This window comes from Chelonia mydas, chromosome 5, assembly GCF_015237465.2.
Source record: "Chelonia mydas isolate rCheMyd1 chromosome 5, rCheMyd1.pri.v2, whole genome shotgun sequence".
Taxonomy (NCBI): domain Eukaryota; kingdom Metazoa; phylum Chordata; order Testudines; family Cheloniidae; genus Chelonia; species Chelonia mydas.
In genome coordinates, this window is record NC_051245.2 from 66,813,770 (window position 1) to 66,833,506 (window position 19,737).

Genomic DNA, 19,737 nt, shown 5'->3' on the forward strand with positions numbered 1-19,737 from the left:
AGGTTGACACACTTAGTGTGAATTCAGAGAAGAGCAATAAAAATGATTATCTAGTGGGATGATTTATCAAAAAAATGAAGATAAATAAATAGGTGTAGCTTGTCTAAATGATTACTAAGGAGGGTTTAGGAGCCAGGATGGGTAGTAGTGTACACCTATTTGAAGGAGAGAGGGAGAAGAATGATATTGTGGTTAAAGGCACTGCAGTGGGACTCAGGAAAACTGGTTTGTTTGACTTTGGGCAATTCACTTCATTCCTCTGGGTGATAGTTCTGCATCAGTGAAATGGGAATAATGAAATTTTCCTACCTCATTGGGATGTGTGGAGGATAAATCCATAAATAGTTGGCAGGTTATCAGGTGCTTCAGTGATATAAGTCTTCTAATTACCTAGACACTTAAGTCCAGATTTTTAGAGGTATTCAGGCATTACTGCACTCAGCATTGCAACACCTAACTCCTGTAGGAGCCTAAAGCTCATTCTCAAAAAGGATTTAGGCACATAGAAGCCTAAATTCCATTAACAGTCAACTCCTACATGCCTGAATACCTTTAAAAATCTGGGTCCAGGGTAATCAATAGGTGGACCACGGGTCAAATCCGGACACCAGATGCTTTTCAATGGACCACAAAATCTTTTTATTTATGTATTATTATTGCAATCATTATTATTACTATTTTTGTATTATTTTCTCTGGAGTCTAGACCTTGACTATACTTTGACCAAGAAATGTGGACTTTCAAAAAATAATTGATCTCTGTCTGGGTCTATAACGATACTCCAAGAGTTTATAAATAGGATGGGATGAAATTCAGCAAAGGAAAATTCAGGATGGTTATCAGGAAACATGCCGAGGAATAGTTTAAATAGTGGTCATTTAAAACTACATTATAAAAAACACTTGAAAACAAGTTGGCAAAGGTAGGGCAATGGGCTATAACTAACAGAGAAATCTTTTCCATCTCTAATTTCAATGACTCCATAAATGCTATAAAAATTATAAACATATGAAGTATTTATTTAAGAATAAATAAATGGGCTTCTTGTCCCACCCACACCCATTTCATTCTCTGCTCCTTCAAGCAAGATCCGGCAGTCTTCATAAGGAGTGCTGTGGCTCCATGAATTAAAGCAATCTTTGCTACTTTGATGAAAGAGTTTTGAGAGTTTGACTCCCCGTTCGGGTATTTTTTATTTTTAAACTTTTGTTTGCCAGGGAGAGGACTGTAACCCCCATGCAGCCACAGACAGTTCAGGAAGTATAGGGCTGCATACAAACAGGAGCAAGGATAATTGCAGAAATAACTGCTCTGATGGTATTCATCTAGCAAGTTCATGCATCCATGAAAATGGGTGCAAGCAATTAAATGTTCCATAGCTTTACTCAAAGAAAGCATGAGGAACATCTCTGAAGTTGGATCTGTTTTATAAGTTAACATAGGAACAAATATTCGCAAGAAATTGATAAAATGTTTGATATTAGTCGAGTTAAAAAACCTGTAAACCTCAAACAATTGGACTTCACAAAATTTTAATTTCCCTTTCAGTTACTACAGAAACAATACAAAGCACCTCACTGGTTCTGGACTACATGTTAGAATGGCTGACATTCACAATTAGTGTAAACTTTTCCACTCTTACAGAAACCAGTATACTCCTGATGCTGGAGTTCCAGTGAGGGTTAGTGGGTTATAATAAAAAGACTGGTTATAATATGGCACATCAAGGATTGTCTAATTGTAGATAAATCCAAGACTTAGGCTTGTTTTGCTTCATGCAGTTATGATTTGAAAAACAGCAAAATTCTTTCACTACATACTTCAGTTTTACTGTCATACCAAAATAGATTTTTAAAACTTTCAAAAACAAAAAACACCAGTGTTAGTTCTGATCAGTTTATCTAAAATGTTAACATAAAAAAAAAACATTAAGCAAGGGGGAACCAGTGACCAAATTGTGACTCTTCAGTCACAATTCTGTTTATGTTCTGCTTCTGGGGCAACACAACATTACTACGTATTACCCCTTACTCAGGGCTGATTTCAAGATGGTAATCTTGTCCTAAAAGAATAATAGTTAATTCAGTGCTTTTCCTTCATATTTATCATAATCAAATAATGTCATTTACAAAGCACTCCCATTTGTTGTAGAGATGCAAAAATAAATAAAATAATAAAACAGCTATAAATTATTGAATATCATATATATTTACTAGTAATTAAATAAATAATACTAAAAACTGGCAAAACTAATAAAATAATGGCCAGTAAAGCTGAAAGTGTGGTAAACTTTTCCTGGGATACAATACTAAGCAAATCTAAGGTAATAAATAAACATATCTGAAATAGATGCCAGCGTGTAGAATTCGATAATCTGAATTCAAACAGCATTATATAAAAACAAATGGTACCACTAGTAGTTCAAGGGAAATATGTAAATCTACACTGGGCTTTTATGTTACTGTTATGATATAAATCAACTTGAAACATTTAATAGTTCAGTTCTCTATTCTGCCACAAGAAAAATTATTTAGACCCCTGCCTTGTTAACCATCACCACAAATCTCAAAACACAGCAGTAGAAAATCTACAATCCCATTCTTCATATATATGCTTTGCACACTGCTGGCTAAGACTTGGGACTCAGAAGTTGTCCCAGTGCATGTTGGTGTGAATTATTGGGGGAAAACGCCACATAAAAAGCTAGAGGACACATGGGGAAGAAAATCAGACATACTAAAATACAACAATTTCTAGAGATCTGAGTTCACCAATATGTACAATGTTCCATCTCAGCAGATTATATAATTGCACTCAAAACTTAAAACACTACTACTATTTTAAATGAAATTAAATATCAACAATAGAAACAAGAAGAAAAATTGAATATAAAATCCTACACGGTGAGAGTTAGGAATTCTTAATGTTCAAATTGTCCCCTTAGAGACACATCTTGATCATTTATGCAAAGGATTTATTGAGGAAAAAGGGTGAAATGCAAGCAAGCATGGTGTAAGGGAAGAGACTGAATGTCCCTCCTCGCTAAACAGAATAGATGTCATTTTAAAAACAGCTTGCACTAAAATATGGGAGTGGATTAAATTAGGATCAAGTGTTTGACATGCTGGATCTTCTGAAAAATGGGAAATGTAATCTTAGATGTTCATCCTAAATGTCTTGCTGCTGTTTAAATTTTTCAAAGAGAAAATTGGTGGTAATGTATTACTTGGTCATCAAGAAATTATTCAGTATGCAATAGCTAACAGGAACTGCTTTAAATCACTTAAAGTGCACCAACTGGAGAAGTAAAAAAAATTTTGTGCTCACGCTTACCAATTATAGGAATTTACAAGTTGGGCTTCTAAAAAAATTACAATTTTGGGACAAAAGGGTAGTAAACAATCTATGGACATATAACTAATTTGATCCTGCTGAATCTTCTCTAAAAAATAATCTTTGGACAAATGTATCATAGTATGGACGTGTTAAAAAAAAGTAAATATTGTCATTAAAATTATGTGGATTAGAAGGAAATCAACAAAACTTCGTAGATTGAATCAATGAGAGCCAATACAGAATTTCCACCAAACAGAAAAAAATAATTTTTCACAGTGGGACTGAGTAATTTGGAGGGTTGGTAGTAGGTTATGGAGTTGTTCTCCATTAGATTACCAGCCTGAAACAATTTTATTGAATAGTGACAGAAAGTTGCTACCATCTGATCTTGTTTGATATATGTAATCAAAGTGAGTGAAATTAATCTTCTCCATATTGCTGATATTACCTGTCACAACTGTTGAGTTCTTGTGCAGTAAGAGGCTTCTAGACAGAAATGTAGACCTTTGGACTCTCTTACAAAGCTGTTGAAACCATTGAAAAAATCTTTGAAAGTTATGAAAGCATTTTATTGCCAGTAGGTACTGAAACACAGCAATATTTTGTTATTGAAAATCTTCCATAAAATTTTTTATCCACATGAGACGGGATGGTCCCTGAGCCCAAACATCTACATCACAATTTTATAGCCCTGCAGTCCAAGCCCACGAGCTCGAGTCAACAGACATAGGCCAGCCATCAATGTTTAACTGCAGTGTAGACATAGCCTATGAGGCTGAAACCCTCTAAACCCTTAAGAACCTTAAATCCTAAACAACCATAGAAATGTCTTTTTATTCCCCAGCTCGGAGTTGAGCTATCTTACAAGTAGTAATTGTTTAGAATTCTGTACTATAACTGTTCTATGGATAGAGGACTTCAGTCTTCAGTGATGTCAAGTAGGCACCCACTTTTCACAAGAATACTAGTTTGTGAATTTGACTTGTGAATAACAGACACACCCCCTCAATGGGAATCATATAATTCTTGCTATATCCTCTGGTTTCTTTCCCTAACAAATTAACATCCCTTCGGTCTTGTCTAGTCGAAGCCTCAGCCAGCTAATGCCCATTCTTTCCCAAATCTTACCCAGACATTGAATAAGACTGGGTGAGGGAGAGGTAAAGCCTTGTATCAAGACTCATCATAGTACTGAAAAACCATAGCCCAGTCTCCAGACTAATGCACTGAAAAACTCTCTATACACGTTACACAAGAGGGGTGATGGAATGGAACCCTGCAGAATTCCACATGACAGCAGCCTCAGAGGGGAGGAGCAGTTTCCCAATACTAATCTTGGAAAACAATCCACAAAAAAGAAACAGAGGCATCTTTTGGTTCAAAAGTCTTTGCATTAGAAGGCTCCCTCATGTCAGGCTTAAAGATGGCATAATGAGAGCTCTATTCATGGGAAAACAGCTTTCAGAACTAATGAACCTAAATCAGTAGTTTTCAACCTGTGGTCCATGGACCTCTGGGTCTGCAGACTACGTCTAAGGGCCCAGAAAAGGTTGTTGTTACCATAGAACAGTGGTTATCAACCTGTGGTCCACGGACCCCTGGGCATCCACAGACTATGTCTAAGATTTTCAAAAGGGTCCACACCTACATTTGAAATTTTTCAGGAGTCCACATTAGAAAAGGTTGACAACCACTGACCTAGCTACTACACGAGCTTCCTTAACTACACAGTGGCTGCTCTTTACCCCAAGTGGCACTTCAGTGCATCCACCTACTTTTAAATACTGCATGTGGCTGTTTCTGAGCTGACATTCAGTCAGCTAAGGAGGAATTTTAAGTGGGACTGTGCAACCTAAAAAGTAAATCTGCCGGGTTGACAGTCTTGCAGTGGAGCTCAGCCTGGAGAAGAGAAAATGCCCACTGGGATGAAAAATTCCTAGCTCCAGCCAAACAAGAATTGGGAAGCGTCATATTGACTTCCTCTGGGTACATCTTGCTTCCCAATACATCAATCTGAAGTGGGAGCTGGAGATAGAAGAAAAGTTTTATATTTCATTATCACTCTTCTAAGCCACTGAGTGTCCTCTCTCCAACCTTTTTAATTTTTTTGTGTTTTAAGTTTAGTAACTTAAAACACCCGTATTTTCTCATCCAGACTTTTTTTTTTGCAGGTGATTTATCTACAATGTAAGATAATTGTTTTTAATATCCCATTCCCCCCTCTTACCAAAAATGTTTTTCAACTTACATAATATGAGGAGTTAACAATTTAATATGGTTTGAGTATGCTCTTGAAATGGGAAGCAGATAAAGGAATTACAGGAATGCTTTACTCTAAATCATTATGGCATCTGTCATCAATATAATCTTGAACATTATTACATACAGTAGTGCTTCACATAAGGTCCTATTTGGTAAATGAATAAAAGAAAAATATATTGTGGTAATATCAAATTAATTAAGCTTTTATGCCCATATTGCTAATGCTCAAAATGTATGTGATCTTCCCTTTCCCTCTCTTCATGCGAATACAGTATTTGTTGGCAAACTCTGGGTAATTCTTTCTAATTTATCTCCTCAAAAGAAATGCCTCAATGCAATGTTTTCTAAATTTTTCAGGAAACTGTACAAGATTATGGGTCTGAGCCAATGCTGACTGAAATCAATGGGAAGACTTTTAGATGACCTCTGTTTGTTTATGGGTAAAACCCCTAAATGACAGAGATTGTCTCAGAGAGGCCCGGCTCATCTTTAAAGGTATGGCATGAAGAGGAAATCTAGAGTAGCAGTCACTAAAGCTGAAGCACCAGTAATAGCACCCCTACCGGTGGTCGGAAACCACGGTTTTAATGTTCTGTTTAATGTTACAAGGCTTTAGTCAGATCCCACTTGGCCAACAGCCAAGACTAAGAATTAACCCTCAAAAAAATAAAAGTGAATATTTTCAAAATTAGGATATTCAGTAAAATATATTTCAGCAAGGGGATTATGCTGATGACGGGTTCTACTCGATAACAATGCAAAGCAGTGTGGACCGATGCATATTCATTTTCATTATCTGAGTCAGATGCCACCCTCAGAAGGTTGATTTTCTTTTTTGGTGGTTCGGGTTCTGTAGTTTCTGCATTGGAGTGTTGCTCTTTTAAGATTTCTGACAGCATGCTCCACACCTTGTCTCGATCAGATTTTGGAAGGCACTTCAGATTCTTAAATCTTGGGTCGAGTGTTGTAGTTGTCTTTAGAAATCTTACATTGGTATCTTCTTTGCGTTTTGTCAAATCTGCAGTGAAATTGTTCTTAAAATGAACCACATGTGCTGGGTCAACAGCTGTGACTGCTACAAAATGAAATATATGGCAGAATGCAGGTAAAACAGAGCCGGGGATATACAATTCTCCCCCAAAGAGTTCAGTCACAAATTTAATTGATGCATTATTTTTTTAATGAGCATCATCAGCATGGAAGCATGTCCTCTGGAAAGGTGGCCAAAGCACAAAGGTGCAAACGAATGCTTAGCATATATGGCACATAAATACCTTGCAATGCCGGCTACAAAAGTAGGAGTGTTGCCAGCAGATTGAGGGAAGTGATTATTCCCCTCTATTTGGCACTGGTGAGGCGACATCCGGAGTATTGCATCCAGTTTTGGGCTCCCCACTACAGAAATTGTGGACAAACTGGAGAAAGTCCAGTGGAGGACAACGAAAATGACTGGGGGGCTGGGGCACATGACTTATGAGGTGAGGCTGAGGGAACTGGGTTTATTTAGTCTGCAGAAGAGAAGAGTGAGGTGGGATTTGATAGCAGTTTGAAGTGGGGTTCCAAGGAGGATGGAGCTAGGCTGTTTTCAGTGGTGGCAGATGACAGAACAAAGAGCAATGGTCTCAAGTTGCAGTGGGGGAGGGTTAGGTTGGATATCAGGAAAAACTATTTCACAAGGAGGGTGGTGAAGCTCTGGAATGGGTTACCTAGTGAGGTGGTGGAATCTCCATCCTTAGAGGTTTTAAATGGCTGGTTTGACAAAGTCCTGGCTGGGATGATTTAGTTGGGATTGGTCCTGCTTGAGCAGGAGGTTGGACTAGATGACCTCTTGAGATCTCTTCCAACCCTAATGTTCTATGATTCTAAGAAGAGGGCAGCATTATCTCCTGTAAATTTACACAAACTTGTTTGGCTTAGCCATTCGCTGAACGAGGAGGACTGAGTGGACTTGTAGGCTCTGAAGTTTTACATAGTTTTGTTTTTGTGCTCTTTTTGAATTACAACACAGAATAAAATATATACGAAAATGTATAAAAACATCCAAAATATTTAATAAATTTCAATTCTATTGTTTAACAGTGTGATTTAACCTGCAATTAATAGCGATTAATTTTTTTAATCGCGCTTAATTTTTTTGAGTTAAGTGTGTGAGTTAACTGCGATTAATTGACAGCCCTAATATAAATTATAAACACATAACAATCATGTATAAATACATGCATAAGATGGAAATAACAAAAATAACATAATTCAGTGTTCATTATTTGCAAAACTTTTGAAAAAAAACATGGAGGCACATAGAGGTTGTGCAGGGCATCAATTATTAAATGACTAAATAGATAGGTAAGTGAGAACATAACCTCTGAGTATTGGGAACTAATATATACTAAATTGAAGAAGTATGCAATAGTTTTGTGTGCAACCAGACATCCTCCTATATTTTCCAGTTGTTTCTATTAGACAGTCATTTTCCCCCATTAATGTTTGTAGTAAAGAGCTCACTAAGCCAGTCTATGTATGAGGGAGGAATTACAGATTTCCATTTTCTTAAAATAATTCTTTGGGCTACTTGAATACTTACTGCCATGCATTTCTTAATGTTAAGTGGTAATACCAAGTCATCTAGCACTCCTAAAATACACAAGTATGGAGATGGAAAAATAGTGACACTAAGTTTTTGAGAGAGCAATGAATATGGTTTTTCAGACCACATGCTTTTTTTTTTTTGACAGATACACAGGATGTGCAAAAGTTTAGCATGTGACTGTTTGCATTTCTAACATTCGCTGGGCATTGCCCATCTAGAAAAACAAATGTTCCATAGTTCAGTAGCACCTGTTAAATATCTTGCTCTGGAACAATCACAAGGATAAAGAGTATCTGATGTATCTTTACATTAAGCCAGATAGCCTTACTATCTCAACTGAAATGTGGAAGGGTCATTTCTTTTTCCCATTTTTCTTTGAGACTGAGCCTGAGAGTGCTGCAAAGCATTAATTCACCTGTAAGCTATTCCTACAAAGAGACTTTTCCCCCATATTAACGTGTTCCTCTAGAGGTCAGAGAGTTGAAACAAATCAATTGTCCCCTAGCCTTGAATGAATCCTTGAGCATAGCCTCTGAAAGAAGGAACTGTGAGACAGTGGCAGCTGGTATTAGTTCCACATTACTCCTGGGGGAATTCTGCACACAGAATTTTATGTTTCCCTGAAGAACTGAGGCTGCAGGCCTGCACGCTCTGCAGAGCCTAGCTTTTCAGCTGACAGTGAGCGGAGCACCCAGCCTGGTGGGGGATGGAGGCTCTGCACGCTCTGGCTGACAGGCTTGATCCTCATCTACCCAGGGACAGGAGAGGGTCTGGGAGACCCGGCTCTGGTAAATGGTGAGGAAGGGCAGGGCGGCACCATACTTCGTCCCCTGATAGGACAGTAAAGAAGCTGTGGAGAGAGGATGCAAGTGTCTGGGCCAGGAGTGCTCCATGGCTGGGTTCTTGGGGGAGGAGGATGCGGGTGTCTCAGCTAGGGGTACCCCATGGCTGGGCTCTGGGAGGACAAGGTGTGGGTGTCTGGGCTGGGGAGTGTTCTGTGGCTGGGCTCTGATGGGAGAGAAGTATAGATATTGGGCTCTGGGGGTGCCCCGCAGATGGGCTCTGTGGGTGATGGAGTGCAGGTGTCTGGGCTCTGGGGTGCCCTGCAGCTGGGATCTGTGAGGAGGAAGCGCAGATGTCTGGACTTGGGGGTGCCCCATAGCTGGGTTCTGGGGGGAGGGGGTTTGGGTGTCTTTGCTGGGGAATGTTCTGCAGCTGAGCTCTGGTGGGAGAAGGGTGCAGATATTTGGGCTCTGGGTGGCCCCATGCAGCCCCTCCAGTACCACTGAACTGGAACTGTGCTGTTGTAGGGGTTTCTTTAACTCTATACTCCTGGGGAAATTTTTTTTTGTGTGTGTGTGTCTGTATTGTTGATTACTTGTTGACAGATACTTTGAAATAAATTACCCAAATAATTGAAGCTAGAGTGATACTTTTGTTATTTTGATTTAAAAAAAGCAGATTTTTGCAGAATTTTAAAATATTGTGCACAGAATTTTTGATTTTTTTGGCACAAAATTCTCTCAGGAATAACCAAAGGAGGCCAGTCTATCATCTTGCATTATATACTTAATTTCATTAATCCTTTTTCTATCCAAATTGTCTTAAGTGCGGAGTTAGCCTTGACCCTGAGACACAGGTAATCCCGCAATGGTATGAGAAATGAGAGAGTTCATTATTGTCTTGTCTTTTTTTTTTTTAAATCAGCGTTCCAGGAAACAATCGTTAGTACTTATTTGTGAATGCGCAAAAGATCATCTATGATTCTATTAAGTGTCATATTCTGGTGTCTCTTACATACTGAAAATTTCTCACCTTCGATAATGATTTAAATGAAGTAATAAGGTGATAAGCGAGTATAAGAAGAACAAAGCTTAAGAAGGCCAGTGGTTTCTGAAAAATATTAGAAAGTTTGCATTTTTCTCCAAAACTTAATTTGCACTTGAAAAATATGATACTTCCTTTCTTTCCACTTATATGACTTCCCTCATAGACTTCTTAGCAACATGAAGCCCATGACAACAGCATGGTGTCTTTTAAAGCATCTGTACCACAGCAAATAATATTGCAAGATCGAACAGCTATCGCAGCCTCTTTGCTAGGACCCTACTGCCCCATAAATCAAATTATACATACTCCTTCTTAAGAATGTTCCAAAATGCACTGTGTTATAGTATGTGCCAAGTTTCCAGTCAGATGCACCTTGGGTATATCAGAAAGGCTGCCTTAATTGATGGGCTTGGAAAACTTTCTCAGCCAATGTAAAGGAACACTTGTTGAAGGGAGACCCTTCATTTTCAGAACTTACACTTTTGAAAGTGTGGGTGCACTTTCAAGAAATGAGGATCTCTTATGGAGCTCTCATTAATGACAATGGGAGCTATGTGCAAAGAACAAAAAGGAGAATTCCTCACCCCCACTTTGTGAAATACTCCAAAGAAGGCACATTAGGACAGATTGCGCCCTTAACAACATCTCCACCGTCATGAAACAGAGGGATCAGGGTCAAAAAGTATCCAGTTGAGCTGCCTCCAGGAATGCTTGTAGGCTTGGCTATCAGCACTCTGTTCTGGACTGATGAATTCCCTGGGCACGAGAATGTATTTCAAACTCCATTACTGTGCATGTTCTCGACTAATGATGGACAAATTCCACAACATTAAGAGTCTGAGTTTGGTTTCAGAAAGCATCTTAAAGGCCAGATGCTTATCTGAACATAACCAACTTTCTGACTCTATAAAATTCATTTGATCATCTCAAGAGACTAGTGTTTCTATGAGTTTTGCAGTGCTTCCTGCTTCTGCTTGGGCTTGAAGTACCATTCAGACTTCCGGACCAACCTGGAAATTGGAGATGCATGACAGTTCAAATAAATGAATAAAAATAATAAAAATGTAACTGAACTTTTCAGACCTTTAACAAAGGTTAAGTTTAGGTTTGATTCACATTTTGGCCAAAAGTTCAGGGCAGAAAATACTAAGTTATTCTAATTAGTTTGACCTTCCCTAATCTCGCATAATTTTATCCTTAGAAACCAGTGATTTTATATTTTGGAAGAACAGGTTATAAATAACTTGATTATAAGAGGTAGTATTTCTTGCCTGTCGTTCGTTGGTGTCTTATAAATTATTGTTAAAACGTTTGTATCCAAAATGTTTTTTGATCTTTGTACTTTGTATCCTATTGTTGCAAACATTTTCCAAGCCTCTTTAACTGTGACATTGTAAAGGATCTTTTTGTTTTTTGTTTAATTGGATGCAAGATATAGTATAAATAAAATAAAACACTTTTCACTACAAAAGACAAGGAAACATTGCCATAAAAGTGTGGTGTTTACACAAATAAATGTATATATATGAGACCTGAATGTCAAAATAGTTTTAAACAGAAACTGGGGCTTGTTTGGGTTTGTCTTTTTTAATAGAGTTTTCGAACAAGTCACAAACTTTTCGAGTCAGTTTCATTATTCCTTACTTGAGTTAAAAATTGAATCTTTTAAGCTTTGTCTCTTTGGTTATTTTTAAACAAAGCTTCATTCCGCTAGGAGTACCTTTTATTCTGAGCTTCCCATTTTCCATTGAAGTTTTCTTTAAGTAGTATTTTTCGCCTGTGGTTCATTGGTATCCTATAAATTATTTGAAAAAGTTTGTATCCCAAATTTTTTTTTTTACTCTCTGTAGTTTGTATCCTATGTTGTTGCTGACATTTTCCAAGTCTTTTTAACTGTAGCATTTGTAAAGGTTTTTTATTTTACATTAATATAGCATACCGTATATATCCCTCTTTTAAGTTGTTTGATTTTCTTTTCTTAAAGTGTGTTGCATGGTACAGACATTGTGATACCATGTGGGAAGGTAAAGTTAGAAATTGTTCTCTCACTCCAACTCATTCTTTCACTCCAAGCTGTGGGGTGGGGCACGGGGGAGACGATAAGGGAGGCTAGTTTAGAGTGGTTTTGTCTATTGACAGGTTTCAGAGTAGCAGCCGTGTTAGTCTGTATCTGCAAAAAGAAAAGGAGTACTTGTGGCACCTTAGAGACTAACAAATTTATTTGAACATACGCTTTCGTGAGTTACAGCTCACTTCATCGGATGCATTCAGTACTGTACTGTAGTGAATGCATCTGATGAAGTGAGCTGTAGCTCACGAAAGCTTATGTTCAAATAAATTTGTTAGTCTCTAAGGTGCCACAACTACTCCTTTTCTTTTTGACTATTGAGGTACTTCTACAGACTTGTGTTAGGCTATCAGAAGTCTATCGATGAATTTATTGTGCTGATGTAGTGTTCTTAATGGAGAGGTGTGAGAGGCATTTAAGAGAAAAACAGAATCCCTGAAGATAGTGAGGGAAAGACTCCTCAGGTGCCTTCCTTGGACCAGTAGAACAATATTTACAGCAATATATGAAGACTAATACAACACTTCTAAACCATGCTGCACAATACTGTCTGCAAATGTAACTGTGAGCCACCATCTCTGTATTAGAACACCCCTTGTGGTTTATGCCCTCGTATAGCTCCTATGAAACTCAATCCAGTTTGAATTTTGCTATCAGAACAAACCCCCAAACTATGTGTTTTACTACAAATGAGAACAAGCACAGAAGGAATAGAAGAGGCCAGCCATTCCCAGATATTGAAGGAAAGGATGCTGAATGTCGCATTGGCTCTCCCTTAGAATAGGAATCTGGAACCTATAGTTGATGAAAGTTGCCAGTTTCAGTATGAAAATGGAAACTTTTATAGGATTTCACTTAAGGATCATATGAACTCTATGCTCAGGATGCTAATCCGTGCTTACTAAATCCACTGGTTTATGATAACCCTGTGCTAGAGTAAGCCAGCACATTTCACACAATTTTCTTTAAGTAGCTACCCAAAAAATGTGCATTTGAGCATTTTAGTTTTGGAAAGCTAAATTCAAAGAAGGCTCAATTCTGATCCCAATTCATCCAACTTTCCAGAGTTGTGGGACAGTTCAGCTACACGGTTCTACATAGAGAGGGACTGAACTTGAGGGGATTTTGTTTTAGCAAAGCTTTGTTATGGTTTTTTGGTTTGTTTTTGCCAAGCCAAAACCAGGAAAGGTTGATATCCGGATCCCATTTATTTGAACAGTCAACATTTCATCTACAGGGGTATTCATTTAAATGTTTCCAGTTTTGGTCAGTTTCTCTTTGTCCTGAGTCTTAAATTTTGTTTTCAGAGTTCAAACTAAAAATAAAACAAAGTAAAATAGCTGATATGAAACATTTCTTACAACAACACATTACAATGTATCTCATCATCATCATATTGCTGTAACTAAGATTAGGATTTCTAATGAGAGAACACGAACCAACAAATGTAGCTTTATAGGCTCCAATACATTTTTGCCCCAACCAGCAACCTCTACTCCCTGCCCCTCCCAAATCTCATTAATCACATCTCTTCTCTCTAAAAGCCTAAAAATGAGTATAAAGTGTGCACCCTACATCACAAAACACTATAAATAAGCCTTTTTGGTCCTCCATGTATCTCAGATGTACATATGTGATCTATGTCCAAGCCTAGATAAGACTTAGATGCAAAGCCTAGAGAAATTCCACATATTTTATAGCTAGCAGCAATAGAACTTGAAAGAAATTTGTGAACTAAATACACACAGATTTAGTGTCTCAGCCTGAAATAAAACGTGTAGAACAAAAGAGAGAGAGAGAGAAAAAAAAGACTGGGGCTGGGGAAGAGAGATTTAGCATTTTCACTTAATAAATTGACTTTAGAACAGGCAGAATCACATAAAAGAAAACTCTGTACAATATTTTATCTAATCATTGTATTATTTCTATATACTTCTAATTACTACCCTCTCAAAAAGGGGCCACAGCCCTATGCCTTCCTTCTTCTATAATGCAAAAGGAGACACAGTTGCAAAGATGTTTTGTAAATTTTATCAAACTGTAACATTCACAAACTCTCAACGACGTATCTTCAAATATAGGTAGCACAATAAGAAATGCATTACTTCTTCAACAATTATTACAGGGGTTACCGAAATAAACTACCATTTGCTGTGCTCCTTCCCACTGCATTTGTTCCTACTCTAGATCAGAGTGGCATAAATGTATAGCAGGTTATTAATATGACATATTATATCAGTTTACCTTTTAAACACAGGATTGTCTTTAAATTTCTGACAGTCCTATTTTTCTTGGAATGGAAACTGGAATAAATTCAGATATTCAGCATTTAATTTTAAAAGTAACTTCTTTGTGTCTGAAGTTTTTAATAGATTAAGTGTCTGCAAAAACTTATATTATTTGAATTAATGAAGGATAGTTTAAACCTGTGGATATATTCTAGTACTCTCAGTTCCAATTTAAGTAAGTACTCACAATATCAGTATAATATTCAGGTTTGTAAAATAAGATGTTTTAGCAAATGTATTTCACAAAAGTATAGTGTAATTGAAATAAGTAGTCTCTCTGGTGCTCAGATAAGTTAAAACTTTGTGCTCGTAAATGACCTCTAAAAATTAGGCTGTGATCAAAAATAAAAAAGTAGCTATCATTCTCAAAAAGTAAAAATGCATACATTTGAAAGAACTAAAATTAAAATATACAGACCTTTCCTTTTGCAAACAAACAAACAAACCCAGAGCTCCCTCATTGTCCAGCTATACTGAAAGAACAACAGAAGACACTAGATATGGATTTAATCAGGCCGCAACTTTATTATTAGATGTTTTGGCCTACCCGGCAGATAAAAGTGTACAGTGCAGGCAACTCCATGATCATTCAAATAGCTACCCAGGGCTTCCACCAGCCCCCCCTTCATTTTCCATCCAGGTTCCCCAGCCAGTCCGTGGCTTGGACCTTAGCATCCACCCCCCCTTGGAGGAGGATTAAAGTGGGCTTTAAGAAAGGGGATTGGCTCCCTGCCGTTCCAACCATAGGAGCCGCAAAATCTCCCACTGTTCCACTCTTTAATCAGCACCTCCTTTTTAAGTCCTTTACTAGGCCATTTGATCTGTGCACTGGCTTCCTTTACCTGCACTGGACATCTGCCCCACATTTACAAAATAAGTTGTGATATACAGCCTAACCACTTTTTCCCTCACCATAATAGGTCTTCCCTGACACCTGCTGTGGGGAAGGTGAAACCCCCCCCAACTCCACTGAAGCCAATATGGTGGTGAGGGAACAATTCCTTCCCAGCCCCCCTAAAAATGAGCGACTAGCGCAATGCCCACAGCAAACACAACCTGATAAATGCACCTCTGGGGGAAGAAGGGTGGGTGCCGCCTTGCCTGCTGCATGGAGAAAGAGGTTTCCAATGCCAGGGCTTGCACCTTTAAAGCTTTCGGCCCTTCTCAGGGGGGTGAGTCAGCGCTGGAAAGCTGACCACCGCTCACCTTTTTTGCAGCAGTTTCTGACCTTGTTTCCCTCCCCCCTTCCCTGCTGCAATAAAGCACTGCTGCCTTTCTCCAGCAACACTGGATAACACGCCCCCCCCACGCCCCCCACTTTTAGATGCAGTGCAGTGATTGTGTAGCTTCATTTGGTATGCTTTATTAGGCTAAACTGCATCTAGAATCAGCTACAGAAGGAATATTCAAAAAATACATGAATAAAAAATGGACTTTAATTCCCTTTTTATAGCTTTTGCCATTCCTATGTTATTATGATACATTATATTAAAAATAAGTCAATATAAAAAATCAAGCCACATGGACATTAAAATAACTAGCAATCCATATGAAAACAAGTATACTTAGCATCAACATAAAAAAAATTATCAGCTACAACAAAATTGCAACTTTGTAATAACACTGCTAATTCCAGGTCTTTTCTTCTGCCAATTGGTCTAAAGTGCTTTAAAAAGAAAATAAATTAACTCCTTCCTCTGGATCTCCCGGTACACACTGTCTTGTCTTTGATGGAGACTAAGTTCTTGGGGGCTGACACTATTTTTATTTGTGTTTTGTACAACTTTGAGCAAACTGTCAGCACTTAAATAATTAATTACAACAACAACAACAACAAACTATGATAAGTGCACTCTGTGGATACTGACTCTCTTTCAGCATCCCCTGGAAGTCATTAGGTGTCTTCCACCATAAATATTTAATAGCAATTTGATTTTCTGGCACTTCCAGTGACTAAAATGTTATCTTGAAAAGCTTGTGGAAACGTAGGATTTTTAGATAAAGACCAAAGAGGGATATTGCTTATGTACTTTACAGAGTTTGAGCACTTTATGTCAAATGATACATGCAGTTATAGTTCTATCCTGAGTAATGGCTTTAATTTCATTTTTTGTCAAAGTAGACAGAATATTGCTTGGCTGGTATAGAGCTGGAAGTGTCTTAACTAGTTGATATATTGTAGAAGAGTGGCCATATTGCAACTCAGATATTAAAATTATAATTGACCTACCCAGAAGAACAATTAAAAGCAGAGTCCAGAAGGTTACCGATAACCAAACACAATACCAATATTTTTAACAAACTTTTGGAGTGAAATCCTGGTGTCATTCAAAGTCAATGGCAAAGCTCCCACCATTTTATCGTTTCACAGGAATATGTTCAATAGTCTGTCAACACAGAGAAAGACTTGTGTGCATAGTTAATGTGAAAGCCTCAGGAAATATAGGCAACGTATGGGGGATGTTCCTCTGAATGGCATTACTGCATTCTATTGGAGCAAATCTAATTTTTGCAGTTATTTTTCATAAGTGAATCAATTATGGAAGTGACAGTCATGGACATAGTTCTGATTGTGTTATTTTGTTTTGCTAACCCTATCTGAACACAATGCATGTATATACATTTACACTGTATATACACATTTCTCAGGTGTCCTCCTTACAGGTAGGTTCCCACAAGGATTCCTGGGGCACTGTTATTACTGGAAGTAACACTGAGTCTCTTCACATTATTTACAGACTAGTTTTACTTCAAGATGCATTAGAATCTGAAGGTCTTTCAGGTGAACAGCTCCCCAGATAGAATAGGATGTCTTCCATTAATAAAGAAAGCACGTGGTTTGTAACCCTTAAATTAAAATCTTCTATGTAAAAATTGTACTTAACACAGTGTGTCATAGGTTCTATGGAGATGTCAAACAATGGAGGGGGACAGAGGACAACCCCGTATCATTCACTGTGATCTGAAGTCTCTGCAAATGGGTAGTTTTATTCTGCCTGTTGCTTTGGCTCTATGGCATGCATCTCCCAACCCAATGTGAGCCTTTCTATAAGTGCCCCACATGATCTGGCCCCTGCAGATTTGAAGAGGGATAACTAGGAGGAAGGTGGCTTTCTAGAACATTCCCTCAAAGCGTCAAAGAAAACCCTGGAACAAGTTCATGCTAATATAGTTGGCAATGAATTGTGTGCGTTTCCCCACAAAGACTTGGATCCTCCCACAATGAGGGGCTGCAGGGCACCCGCTTACAAACTGGGGGAAGAGGAGGCTGGGAGACAGTCTGAAGGTACAGGCCCTAGACTCTAGTGCATCCTTGAGAGCTTATATATTTTGTGAAAATCACAAGTTCTGTGGGCCAAACACTCCTCCACTTCTGTGAGAGGCACAGCAGAACATCCACACTAGATGTGAGAATGAGGAGAAAACATTTAAAGTGTCCAAACTTCGTAGTCTGATTTTCCTTGCCACTGTACAGGAAGTATCTGTCCCTAAATTAATAAAATAGCATTAAAGATACCTTCCTAACATATCCTGCGATTACTAACTTAAAGGCAATAAATAAATAAAACTCTTCAATGAAAACCTCTGCAAAACATCTTACAATTAAAAAACAACCAAGTACAATGTATCCAAGCCTCCCTTTGAGGCGTCATCATTCATTTCCCCATTTCTTCTCCTTACAAATCCTGTTAAACCCTGGCAATGTTTAATTCAGGATAAGGAGGACTATATGTAACTCCTCTACTGACAAGTCAACACTGGCTCACTTACCCAGAAAACCAAACAACCATGGCATATGTATGCTCCACAAAAATCACTTCCTCATACCTCCTCTTCCTTGTGTATGTTTTATCCTAAAGTCCATCATTCAAATTCTAAGCTCCCTTGATCATGAGCCAATCTTCTATGTGTTTCCTATGAAGCTACCAGAAAACGTATGGGCACTACAAAATAATGCTCCACCTGGTAGCTACCAATGTTGCTGGAGAGCAACAGGAGGCATATGAATGATTCATTTACACTATTCTGTAGCACTCACAGTCCTTGCAAACCTGAATCCAGGACTGTGATCCTCTGCCATTGATATTGGTGCCAGGCCAGTGGTTCTCCAAAATTGCTATTCTGAGGAACATTTTGTAAGAGAAAGGTCTTCTCATGGATGCAACTCTCCTTTAATTGATCTCCACTCTGCCAGGGCTGCTTCACAGGTTTCACTCTGCAGATAAATAGAAAGGGCTCAAAGACCAGTGGCTGTCCACTGACCACAGTTTGAGAACCAGCCACTGTCAAAGCAATTTTTTATGTTTTTTATTTTATATAAATTTAGAAGGTTGGAAATCGTTAAAACTGGCAGAGAATAAAGTATCTGTTAATACATTCACATTCAGTGTTTTATTTGAGAGGGAAGACTAGTTCATTATATTATTTTAAATAGCTTATTTGAATTTTGAAACTCTATATACTATGTTCCCTAATTCCTTATTTTACTATAATAAATCTAAAGGAACTTTACATTATCTTAAATAATAAGACAAAAGAATTCTACACACTACCAAGTTATCATTTGAAATCCACATATAACTTAGGTCAAAATGGCTGAACCTTGAAACAGTATGTGGTTTTTAACTGTTTGTTGGACAGATCAATGTTATTGTTTGACTAAAGCACATTATAATTGCTTAATTTTATTTTTAATTCAGTGATTTAAATAATACATACAGTACAACATTCGGAGAATGCTTTCTTTGTAACATACAGTCTCAAAATTCAAGCAAAATAACACCCACTCATCTCAGTCCTCTATTATAGGAACGTCCTTTGAGTAACAACATTTACCATTTAAGACCACTTGCATGGTACATGGGAATACTGGAGAAAAATAATTTCTAAGATAAAAATAAAGATTTATTATAGGTTTGAGATAACATATACATGGAAAAATATTCTAAGTTTCAAAGACAAATAGCACTTCTTTTCCAAAAAGCCAAAATTTATTGCCCACAAAGGCTTCAAAATAGTTTCTTTTCAGAATAATGAATTATAGGTTAATAAAGTACTGTAAGAATTTTAGTCTCACCATCATAATAAAGCAAAAACAGTTTCACGTAATGCTTTGTGTATTGTATGTTACGTTTCTGAACAGGCTAAGAAGTGTCAATAGTAGTCTTACTATTCAAGAATTTGTGTAAAAAGAAAAAATTATTCAAACCCTCTTCATGAGACCAACCTCCCCACATTTTCTATTATTTATAAAAAAAAATCCTTCTATTCTAGATGAAAAAAATAATAAACAACATATAAACAAGCTATGTTAAAGATGAATGGCGCTTTAAAAGTGTGAACTTGTCAGAAAACACTAATGATAT

The 19,737-nt window shown here is 37.7% G+C and overlaps 1 protein-coding gene across 9 annotated transcripts in view; it reads right to left on the reverse strand.

Moving 5' to 3' along the window:
• FBXL17 (F-box and leucine rich repeat protein 17) overlaps positions 1–19,737 on the reverse strand; it is a 475,047-nt gene that overhangs the window by 181,694 nt on the left and 273,616 nt on the right. The window contains exon 7 of one of the 9 annotated variants that reach the window (XM_037903341.2): positions 10,944–11,025. The exons of the other annotated variants lie outside the window; for them this stretch is intronic. Within the exon in view, the coding sequence (XP_037759269.1) occupies positions 10,959–11,025 (67 nt within the window). The 3' untranslated portion in view covers positions 10,944–10,958. Of the gene's footprint in view, positions 1–10,943; positions 11,026–19,737 lie in introns of those variants that run through there. 9 annotated transcript variants of the gene reach the window in all.